The sequence below is a fragment of the Lycium ferocissimum genome, chromosome 3 (assembly GCF_029784015.1).
Source record: "Lycium ferocissimum isolate CSIRO_LF1 chromosome 3, AGI_CSIRO_Lferr_CH_V1, whole genome shotgun sequence".
Lineage (NCBI taxonomy): Eukaryota > Viridiplantae > Streptophyta > Magnoliopsida > Solanales > Solanaceae > Lycium > Lycium ferocissimum.
This window is the reverse complement of record NC_081344.1, coordinates 2,495,208-2,507,513: the sequence shown is the minus strand read 5'-3', so window position 1 is coordinate 2,507,513 and position 12,306 is coordinate 2,495,208. Positions and strand designations below refer to the sequence as shown.

General features: G+C 36.0%; 1 protein-coding gene across 1 annotated transcript; it reads left to right on the top strand.

The window, feature by feature from the left end:
- Window positions 1-463: 463 nt before the first annotated feature.
- LOC132049236 (villin-2-like) lies at window positions 464-11,578 on the top strand. The gene is made up of 22 exons (XM_059439963.1): window positions 464-611; window positions 1,429-1,528; window positions 1,689-1,757; window positions 1,847-2,083; window positions 2,185-2,362; window positions 3,097-3,229; window positions 4,057-4,216; window positions 4,296-4,443; window positions 4,526-4,626; window positions 4,718-4,876; window positions 5,620-5,688; window positions 5,763-5,831; window positions 5,926-6,063; window positions 6,532-6,660; window positions 7,673-7,820; window positions 8,049-8,059; window positions 8,146-8,286; window positions 8,376-8,501; window positions 9,102-9,164; window positions 9,598-9,844; window positions 10,733-10,959; window positions 11,051-11,578. Exons 1-22 carry the CDS (start codon window positions 556-558, stop codon window positions 11,162-11,164), a joined length of 2,823 nt encoding a protein of 940 aa, XP_059295946.1. The 5' UTR covers window positions 464-555; the 3' UTR covers window positions 11,165-11,578.
- Window positions 11,579-12,306: the final 728 nt, after the last annotated feature.

Here is a 12,306-nt window from a genome sequence, read left to right as displayed (position 1 = left end):
ACCCCTAATCTGTCTTAAAAGATAACTCATTGTGTATTGAAATGAAACAGGACTAAATGGAGCGAATGGATATCGAGGATTCATATAGCCGGCTCGAAATAGTTGGGATTGAGACTTTATTTTTGCTATTTTTGTTGTTGTTGTTGTTGTTGTTATTGTCGTCCTTGGATGTGATTTAGTGCTGATATATGAAGATGTTAATAAGCAGTGTTGGGACTGGGGACAACGATGCTTCGAAAATTAGTAGTATGAAGAGAAGTTGGGAACTGGAATAAGCTATATTATGGCTTCAGATGTTCCTTTTGTGAAGATTCACTTGTCTAATTGTGTGTATTTATTTGAATGAAGATTTTATCTATTGCGTGTCCATTAAGTTAAGTCCTTAATATGTTGCTGGGATGGTGAAGGGGTATTATTTCAGTACTTAACGCTACTCTTTCTCATGTCCATTTTGTCTGTGCAGTTTGTGGTCAGAAATCGGAATAGCTGAAGTTCGGAGCTTAAAAGATCTTGTTTCTTCTTCCTTGAAAGAGATAACAGGACAGATTTTGCATCATGTCTAGCTCTGTTAAAGCCTTAGAACCTGCATTTCAGGGTGCGGGTCACAGAATGTATCCTTTGCTGCAAAACTGTGGTTCTTGGCTGATTACATGGAAGAAAGTTTGAAAAGGGTATTGCTGATTGAAAAATAGATAAAATAAGTTTGAAATGGTTATTGATTAAATGGGTATTGATTAGTTGAAACACTGTTGGAATTTCCTCAGCACACCGCTTTTATAAAGGGTAAGTGGGGCTTAAAAAAATAAAAACAAATAAAGAGTAGGCTTTTGCGGTAAATATTCTGGACCTTCTTGGTGATCCTTAATGAATAATACCTTTTTCTTATCTAAAAGAGAAAAGAACAGCAATCTCTGGACATCTGTCAGTGTGTTCATTAATTTCTTTTTAGGACAAGTTAGAATTGCCATTAAACGAGGCGCCAAGGGTGGCCAAAACCTGTCAAGAATTGAAAGACCAAAAACAATGGGTGCATAACAGAAGCTATCTCACTAGACAAAGAGAAAGGACAATATAATCCTTTGCTCTATACATGTTACAAATTTCCCTAGATGCAAACAGTGTCCTCATGTGCAGCTGGAAATTGCTTGTTAACCCAAGCAAAAAATATTCTTAAAGAAATCTATGAGCCTATTCAATATCATCTCTTTCCCTTGAAAATACCTCTTGTTCTCCTCCATGCGGAAAATCCAAAGAAACATTTTTGACCATTTCCAAAGTAGTTGTCTGTTTATGTCCATTATTTCCACTGCCAAACATAGCAGCAAGAATTTTAACTTGAGATTTGAACTTATTATGTTAGTTCTTTGTAATGCTTAATGTGGCCATCAGGACTTTTCAAACTTTAAATTTGAACTTAACTCTATCTAGTGGGACCGAAATTTGGAGAATTGAGACTTTCAAACCAGTTCCATTGCCAAAGTCTGAATGTGGTAAATTCTACTCGGGTGATTCTTACATCATCTTGCAGGTTCGTAGATGCGGATGTCTTCGGCTAATGTACCTCCTTTATCTTGAGAGAAAAGTGTCTTTCATGCCTAATATTATTGAAGTGTTGATAATAATCCTACTAGTCAGGTTCATCTATATAATATAATAACACAAAATCAGATTTTCATCTATAATTGCAGACAACTTCTGGGAAGGGAGGTTCTTATATATATGACATACACTTCTGGCTTGGAAAGGATACTAGTCAGGTGTGAAATTAATCTACATTCTTAGCAACTATTTAACCAGATTTTTATATTTTTCCTTTCCATTTTCTAAAATTTGGATGCTATGTCAGGATGAAGCTGGAAGTGCTGCTATCAAATCCGTTGAGCTTGATGCGATTCTTGGAGGGCGAGCAGTACAGCATAGGGAAATCCAAGGTCATGAATCTGATAAATTTTTATCATACTTTAAGCCATGCATTATACCATTGGAAGGTGGTATTTCATCTGGATTCAAGAAACCAGAAGAGGAAGAGTTTGAAACAAGGTTGTATGTCTGCAAGGGTAAACGAGTTGTTAGGATGAAGCAGGTATTGAAGCGTAAAAGACTTAATGCATGAGCTCATTTAGAATATGCAATCTTGTTCAATTTTGGTTGAAGATTACATATTTAAGCTAGGATTTGTATCAGGTCCCATTTTCCCGGTCCTCTTTAAATCACGATGATGTGTTCATTCTAGACTCTAAAGACAAGATATATCAGTTCAATGGTGCAAATTCCAATATCCAGGAGAGGGCCAAAGCATTAGAAGTTATTCAGTTCTTGAAGGACAAGTATCACGAGGGGACATGTGATGTTGCCATTGTTGGTAAGTACAAGGCTTGAAAATTTCATAGATAAGTAGCGAGCAAGTAAGATATACTTGTTAATTATTATACTCCTATCCCAGTTTAATTTTCCTAGTTGGAGTTTATTGTTGAAAGTCCTTTTTAGCCTTCAGATTTGCTTAGTCTATTTTGTTCTTTTGCAACTAAGACATGTATATTTCGTAAATTTCTATCTTATTTTACACTTCCTATTATAATATTTTAGCATTAGAAATTATGGGTCAAATTATTCTCAAGTTTGGTATATTTTACTATTAAGTTAAAGCAGGACATTTAGATCAGGTGTTCCTAAATATTATGCATAAACTTTAGTCTGTCTTGCATGCTTTATATTTATGTATTATGATGCCTCAAATGATTCACATCAACTAGAATAAGGGGGAACAAAATGAGTATTTCTTCTTCTTCTTCTTAGAGTTATCTGAGTCAACTATAATAAGGAATAAAAAAGTTTCACAGAGAACAGATTTGACTAACTAAGATGGGGAACAAACTCTTTTAAATTCTTATCATTTTCAAGGGAAGGTTCTATTTGAATTGATGTCATCACCTACACAGTTATTTTATTTCTACAGAGTTCAAATGGATCTGTTTTAGATATATATGTTACGTTTCGGTTTCGGTTGTAATGAAGAACTTCAGACCTTTTATTTACTTTATTAATATTCTGTGGTATTCATGTGGGACCTCTCTTTATTTCTATTGCATTCCCCAGATGATGGAAATTTACAGGCTGAGACAGATTCCGGTTCATTCTGGGTGCTCTTTGGTGGCTTTGCTCCAATTGGCAAAAAGGTTGCTACTGAAGATGATATTGTTCCAGAGAAGACACTTGCTAAACTTTATAGGTATTGTCGAATCCTGTCTTTCAGGTAGTTATATAATCATTACTCCCTCAAATTAACCCAATTTATTTTCACCAACATTTTATTCCTTAAGTGATTCATAACTTCTTTAGAATAACCTTTGTGGCAAATTGAATATGCGTCTCATTTACAAAACTGCTATGGTTCGATTAAGAATGTTCCAGTTCATTCTGGAATTTTTTTGTTTTTCTTTGCAGTAAGTGGTTACTTTTTAAAAATGTCTACACTTTGACATGTTATGTAGTGGTGGGAGGGACACATTGTTGGGGATCTAAGTGGGAATTACAATGGTTGGGAAATGGCAGATGCCATAAATCACAACACTAGGAGTAATCAAAGAAATGAAGGATATGTTAATATGTGGAATCTTATTCTGTGAGGTGAATATATTGCTGCTATGTTCGTTTTAGTGGAGTCCATACTTGTTTTGTCTCTCTTAATTTTACTTAGTTTGGAGGTGCAACTTAGAGTGGCTTCTATTGCCCAAATGAAAAAGTACCCCTATCTTAAAATTGTTTTGAGTGCTAGATCCAATATTGAATACCCTTAACTGAAGCATAGTGTAAATTGAACTTAAGTTTTACACTTCAAACAAAATAATCGACGTCCTTGGCGGACTATTTAATGTTGGATAGTACTTCTTTCCTGTAAAAGGATCTTTATACTTGAATTAGTCTAGTTAAATCTTAAAATGTTTTGCATATTTATGTTGATTGCATCCCTACTGCTTGCTACTTTCTCATTATTAAATTTTTAAATCAACCTTTTGCTGGTGTTGGTGCTAAAGTTGAACTTTTCCTCTTTTGTAGCATTAATGATGGTCAAGTCAGTCCCATGGATGGTGAACTTTCAAAATCCAGCTTAGAAAACAATAAATGCTATCTTTTGGATTGTGGTGCTGAGGTATTTGTTTGGGTTGGCCGTGTAACTCAACTGGATGAGAGGAAAGCTGCCTCTCAAGCTGCAGAGGTAGAATATTAGCTTTTAACTCCAGATAGTTCTTTTGTAGTGAAATTTTTCATTACTACTTGACTATATATATCCACAGGAATATCTTTCCAGTCAAAATAGACCCAAGTCAACACATGTAACCCGACTTATTCAAGGCTATGAAACGCATTCATTCAAGTCCAACTTTGATTCTTGGCCATCAGGGTCTGCACCGACCGCTGAGGAGGGAAGAGGAAAAGTAGCAGGTAGATTAGTCTGAGAGTTGTAGAATTGATATTTTGTTTGTTGGAAGTAGTTTTAATTTTTGTTGTTGTTGCATTTATACAGCTTTGCTGAAGCAACAGGGTGTTGGTGTTAAAGGTTCTAGCAAAAGTGCTCCTGTAAATGAGGAAGTCCTTCCGTTGCTTGAAGGGGGTGGAAAAATAGAGGTCTTGATCATCACTATAATATCCTTTTGGTTATAATTTGTCTGCTGATATTGCTTGCTTGGTCTTCGCTAAAAATGTACGATTTTACTAGGTTTGGCGTATCAATGGCAGCACAAAGATCCCAGTTTCCGGAGGTGATATTGGTAAATTTCACAGTGGAGATTGCTATATCGTTCTTTACACATACCATTCCAATGACAAGAAAGAAGATTACTATCTCTGCTGGTGGATTGGAAAGGATAGCGTGGAGGTAATGTAGACTGTCCTTGCAATATAAGGGTCTCTCATCTTTTCTTGCTATTAATAATTCAATTAACATAAACCATTTTCTTTTGCAAATAATTCAGTTACATGCCATTTAGACATTGGGATGAAAATTCATCTCTTTTATTTTATTTTATTTTTTATTATATCTAAAAGTTTGATGCTCATAAATAGTGATAAAAAACAAAGGTCGACATACCTTTGTTATTTTCATGTATTTCAATAGGATCTATTTGGATGAGGTTGTAAAATTCTTTTCCCTATTCGTCTTTAGACGCGAAAAAGGTGGAGAAAGGAAACAGAAGTGAAAATGTATTACCATCATATAAGAATTTCATCTTTCGTAAATTGGTTTCATATATTTAAACTTACTATGAATATGACCTCATCTGACTAGCACAGAGATTTAGAAAAGAAAATTTTGTAGAAATGTCTAGTATAGTAGTTAAAAATTGAAATGCATAAAATGAAGATATTATGTTATAAGAATGTCAGGTATGTAAGATAAGTAATATCGTGCTATATTAGTACTTATGTAGTTTGAATGTTCGGAATTTGATAAGCTTTTCCTGTTAGGTAAATCAGCAATTGTAAATTAGAAGGGACTAAAAAAGAAAGTGAAGTTGGGATTGATGGACTAATTATTTCTACATTGTAGTCCTTTCTACTTTATGTCATGTATATGATAAATTTGAGGCTTTATCCAGTCCATTGTACGTTGTGGTTCAGGAGGACCAAAACCTGGCTGCTAAATTGGCCAGTGCAATGTGCAATTCACTTAAAGGGAGACCAGTGCTGGTATTACTTCTTGACACCTCTTTTCTCACTAGAAAACTGTGTGAGGTTTTAATATGACATATAACATCATCCAGGGTCGCGTATATCAAGGGAAAGAACCACCACAATTTGTTGCTATCTTCCAGCCCATGTTGGTCCTTAAGGTACCTCTTATGCAGTTTAATGCAGGCTACTGCTTTAGAATGTAATTTGTCATATTTATTTAATAACCATAGCGAATTTCTAACATTTTCTCAGGGTGGATTAAGCTCTGGCTATAAAAATTATATTGCCGACAAAGGCCTGAATGATGAAACCTACACTGCTGATTCTGTGGCACTTATTCGATTATCTGGAACTTCTGTGCATAACAACAAAGCAGTTCAAGTTGATGCTGTATGCTTCCCATTTAGATTTGATCTCTTTTTGGCCTGCTACTAAGATTTTGTGGCTTATTAACCCATTTAGATTTGATCTGTTTTCGCCTGCTACTAAGATTTTGTGAATTTTTTTATCTAAAGAATATGTTTCCTAATTTACTGTTCTTGTCAGTGCTTCTCTGTTGCATGCATTGGTTTTCTGAGTTTTGAAGAAAGGATCTTGCTGCTAATATCATTCTTAAATGGAAAAACAATTCTGGACTTGTGATTTGCAATATTGGTACATCACTTGCCATGGAGAGGCATGTCATGTTTTCCATTTGATTGGCTTAGTGTATGATTCAGTTTTTTAATGCTTACCAAGATAAACCTGCAACAGTAATTATGGCTACAAGTTATAATGTACTCTGTTGTAAACTTATGAAAATGAATCTAAAACCTGGATTACTTATTTATTTTATTTTTTGTTTCTAAACTCTGTCAGGTGGCAACTTCACTGAACTCTAATGAGTGTTTTCTTCTGCAATCTGGCTCTTCAGTATTTAGTTGGCACGGAAACCAGAGTACCTATGAGCAGCAGCAATTAGCTGCAAAAGTTGCAGAATTCTTGAAGGTGAGAACTTCTCTTGAATTTGAGAACGTGTTTTCTATTTCATTGTTCTTTTGACCTTAGAAGGGCCTGATCTTTTACATTCTGTTGTACGCGGTGATCACTTACTCTAATTGGAAAGGGCGAATCATTTTATCCTTCCTTGACGAAAACTGTTAAGAATTTGTGATATGGATTGTATTTAAAATGTGTTTTTTCTTTGTTCTTTTTTAATTTGAAAGGGCATGACCTAACTGATTAAAAAAAAAATCGAAGGACCTGGTCTTTCAAGCACTCACTTACAAGATGGTTACCTACTTTAAATGGAAAGGGTGTCCCTTATCATCCCTTGACAAAAACTGTTAGGAATTTGTGATATAGATTGGGAAGTGTTTGAATGGTCTAATGGTATTTTTTCCGTCGTCCAGATCTAGCTTTCTCTTTGTTGTGTTTCAGAAAATCTGGCTATTCATTTTTGCAAAGGGTATGTGCTTTTTTCTCTGTTTTGTTTGCCTGATGAGGATGCATTCAGTTTTTTTGTCAAAAACCTTGTTTTTGTCATTGCCGTGTTATGTGAAATATGGTTTCTGTCAAACACATTGAAGAAAGTACACTAAAAATTTTAAGAACCTAGTTTGATCAAATTGTGGCAACCAGGCTGTGGTAAACTTTTGGAATGATTGCGTGAACACCTCTGCTCTCTCAAACTAATGCTGTCTATTTTTTGTTTGTAATGAATTTACTGAGGTAATCAAGAAAAAAGCAAAGCCTTACAATGAGTATGCTGATATTGCACCCCAAAAAGGCTGAGATCATTTTTTTGGGCACAAAACCCTGAAATTTCTGCAGGAACCTGATTCCGATGTATGACTAGGAAGTCAAGTCTATATGGTTTTCTAGCTTGTGACAATCTAGATAAGCTTTGTTCTTATGCTGTGCTTCTTAATAGACAATAGCTACAACTGACATATGTCTTGTTCGTCCTAGTTTATACTGCATCTGTCTGATTGCAATTGGTTTGGTTTTTTCAACTCAGCCAGGAGTGACTGTGAAACACAGTAAAGAAGGAACAGAGAGCTCATCTTTCTGGTTTGGTCTTGGAGGAAAACAAAGTTACACCAGCAAGAAAGTAGCCCCAGAGGTTACCAGAGATCCCCACTTGTTTGCGTATTCAATTAATAAAGGTGCATCCCTGATCTTTTAATTTCATCAAGATACTTCCTTTACAAATAAGAAGTGTTTATCTTTTAACTTTGTTAGACTACCCACCCCTCCCCCCCCCCCCCTCCTTTTTTTTTTTTTTTTTTTGTGTGTGTGTGTGTTGGGTGGGTGGTTGGGGGGTGGGTAAATAAGAAGTGATCTGTGCTAACTATCTTTTCTACCAATTTTCATGCGAACGTGTGGATATCCAGGAAAATTTGAGGTAAGGTCCTATGTACAAAATTTAAGCTTTTTAATACATGAACATCTTGTATATCTGGTTTAACCTTTGCTTTATTCGTTTGATAGATTGAAGAAATCTACAACTTCTCTCAAGATGATTTATTGACCGAGGATGTTTTATTACTTGATACACATGCCGAAGTGTTTGTTTGGGTTGGTCAGTCATCAGATCCCAAAGAAAAGCAAAGTTCATTTGAAATTGGACAGGTAATACACGGTATCATAGAGATGGTTGCCTATATATAAAGTGTGTTTCTGTTCTTAATTATGCTTCACTAACCGTTGAAGTCCCGCAGAAATACATAGAGATGGCTGCATGTTTGGAAGGGTTGTCTCCTAATGTTCCATTGTATAAAGTCACTGAAGGAAATGAGCCTTGCTTCTTTACAACATTTTTCTCCTGGGATCCTGCAAAAGCTATTGTACGTGACTAAACCTTTCCTTCGCTTATGAGTTCTGATACTTTTTTGTATGTAGTTTGACATGAAGTTCATGGACTGTGTAAATAACATGAAATTGTTGCATCGATCTTCTTTAAAGCTTTTTAATAAATTTTGGAGGGTGGACGGAGAAGTTTTAGAATTGAAAAACGGAGGACTATCTTTGGGATCCCAGTGTTTTTATTAACTGCAGACATGAAAACATTCATTATTGGCAGTTTCCTGGTTTATTATCAAGAAAATTAACGGGTTAGATACTGCTCCAAAAGAAGGGCTGTGAATTGGAACTTCTTCTCCTTATTTGTTAAAGATTGTCATTTGTTTTCATTTGAATTTTTCAAATAATGCTTCGGAACTGAATGAATTATATCTTATAATTATTCTACAAACTTAAGTTGGTCTACAAACTCCTAAAATAATTCATTGATCACCTTTGAGTCCTCACTGCTCATAACTGGGGAAACTTCTGGATTGCTGGCGGGGGGTCCATGTTTTTGTCTCATCAATTATCTTGCATTGTTTTCCTGTTCTGATAAAAGATTCTGTGACAAACCTTATTCAGCTAACTTACCATCTAAACAGGCACATGGAAACTCGTTCCAGAAGAAGGTTATGCTACTCTTCGGGGTTGGTAATGCTTCAGAGGTAACTAGATTACATAAAACCAAGATGTATTTCTGCATAAATTCCTTATAATTCTGTGCAAATTTTTCCCATTATATTCGCTTCAAATCATCTGAGTTCCACTAATCACATTTTCTTATTAACACTGGTATTGTTTTGGGGGACCAATATATTGTCATTTTATTATTCTTTCTTCCAACTTAAGCTGTCCATTCTAGAACCATATTCAAGGAAGTTAGTCAATTTTTCAGTTAGTATTCCTAGTTCATTGCCCAAGCTTCATATTCTGCCTCTCGTTCTCGTTAGGATAATGTTAGAACTGTCCTATCATGGTTATTAGTTGTGGAAAAGTTGATTCTGTTATGACTTATGACCAACCAAATTCGGGAAATATAATAAATTATTTATCCAAAGTCTACCATGCATGTAATATACCTTTTGCTCTATCTTTCAGAATCAGCCAAGGTCCAACGGGACAAATACCCAAAGAGCTTCGGCTTTGGCTGCGTTGAACTCTGCTTTTAATTCATCATCTCCAGCAAAATCTGGTTCTGCACCAAGTCCTGCAGGGAAAAGTCCAGGTTCACAAAGAGCAGCTGCAATAGCTGCTTTATCTTCTGTTCTTAGTGCTGAAAAGAAGCAGTCACCTGAGGGCAGCTCTCCACTAAGTAGAAGCTCATCAGTAGATGCTATTCCCCTTGGTATAAAAATCTTTCTTGCTTTTCCATTGTACTGTTATTTCCAGATCCCTCTCTTCCTATCGTATTGTGTTGAAGACATGTTCTATTTACTTTAAAAGTGCTTCCTGCTCTGTATTTTGTATTTCAGACAGGACATTACTAAGGGTGTGGCCAGAAAATGTTTTCTGATTTTCGCATGTTTGGTTGGTCAAAAATTTTGGAAAACATTTTCTCTAGGAAAACAAGTTCCTTGAAAATGAGGATAATGGCTTCCTTAATGGAAGTAGGGAAAACAAGTTCCATAAGTGACATTCCAAGTTCACTGTCTTATCCTCATCCACCCAACGCCCCCATCCCTTGACCATCCCACCCCTGCCACTCCCGAGGTCCGACCGCCCCACCCCATCCCACCCCTTTAGTGTTTTGCTAGATTACATATAAATGCTCTTGTGGTCCGGCCCTTCCCCGGACTCCGCGCATAGCGGGAGCTTAGTGCACCGTGCTGCTCTTGGAATAATATGTTTTTTCTTACTTACCAAACACTAGAAAATAAGTAAGAAATCTTAGAAAATAAGTAAGAAATCTTGTTTTCCAAGAAAACATTTTCCTTCATACCACACGCACCCTAAGCTTTAGAGTCATTGGTATGCCACTAGGAATGTGTGTACATACATCTGTATATATGTGCATTGATGTAATCGTTGTCTTTATTTGTTGATCTAAAGTTACCGTAAGAGTCAGTTAAAGATAATTGATGGGAGACCATTGCTAGCATAGAGTTGTTAGAAATTTCAACGTTTAAGCTGACCAGTTTTACTTAATTGCTTAAAGCAAAATTCTTGGGTAATTATGATATACATGGATGCTTTTTTGTCTATTTTCTTACTTTTGCTACTTTCGCACAAACAGGAAATGGAGTTTCTACTGCTGAGGTTGTAGGTTCTAAAGATGTTCCAGAACGCAAGGAGACCGAGACAGTTGAGCCTGCAGAGACTGATGGGGAAGATGCAGGAACAAAGCCAGAACCAGAACAGGATGAAACTGGCAGTGATGGTAGTCAGACTACATTTAGCTATGAACGGCTGAAGGCTAAATCTGAAAATCCTGTAACCCGGATTGATTTCAAAAAGAGAGAGGTTTGTGCTCAAGCGTTGTTTAAATTCCTAAATTCTGAATTTGTGATGAAAGTGAGTTCCTTATTTCTTATTTTTATTGATGGACTCTCAGGCTTATCTCTCTGACGAGGAATTCCAGTCCGTACTGAGAATGACAAAAGAAGCTTTCTATAAGTTACCTAAATGGAAGCAAGATCTCCTCAAGAGGAAAGTCGATCTCTTCTAGAATCTGAATCGAGACCAAGGTGGTGTCTCCTGTGCTCTCGATATTACAATTCATTATTTGACACAGCTTCTTGCTGGAGCTACCACCTACTTTTATGGGTACATATTGGATTGGTATGTGCACTTTGCTGTCTGTTTCTATGGAACCAAGGTTTTTGGTGTTCTTGGTTTTTTTATCCCTTCATTTGTGATGCCTGCTTGAAGAGTGATAATTTTTGAGTTCTCTCTTATACTGCTGCTTTATCAGTCCAATGTCAAGTCTGCAGTTGAAAGTCAGCTGTCAGGTCAATTCTTTGATTCCTCCCTATGTATCTTAGTTCCGATGTATCATTTATTTGTTAATTGGAGGGGTGTGTACAGACTTAATATTATATTGTAACTGATGCAGTAGCTATCTGCTTCTGTTTTTATTCAAGTTTCTTTTTCGTTCTTTTTTTTGATAAGCATTATGCACTCAAGAAGCACAGATTCATAGTTCTTTTTCCAGTATTATTGCTTGCAAACTTTAGCAAGTAAAGTTACTTGGACCTGCAATATCGAATGCCCTGGAATTAGGGTCTTTTATATAGCTGTGCAGTGTGTTTCATTGATGTTTTGTTGAGCTACTTATCCGTGTTAAACTAGCTCAGGAAAAGTTACGAAGCTCTCCAATAGTGCTCTTTTCTCGTGGTATTTAAGTTGGGAGGAGGATAGAGATGCGAACTCATACTTCTTGGAATTTTGAACCTATGCACCAACATAAATCTCTGTAAGAAATAGAACGTTGTAAGGAGATCACATAGGTCCAACAAAATCCTCCACGGCATCTAGAATCGGGCCATAAACCCGGGAGGGATCTCTCCGATCTAGAAAAAAGGAGTCAAGAGTGCAGTTTTCGTTTTGTTTCCATTTGATGGTTCCAATTTTTTTCTTAATCTTTGTAAAGTGTAGTGTACATCAACTGTTTAATTGGAAAGAAATCAGTCGAATATGTTTTGCAAATTCAAGTTATTTCTCCTTGTCCTTTTTGATGATATCTTGTAGAAAGGAAAAAATAGAATTGCATTTGTTTTTGCATTTTTTTGTTGGTAACTATGTAAAGATTACCATTAACACCAAAAATAATTACACTTAATGAGCACCTAATTCCCTACCACCTCCCAG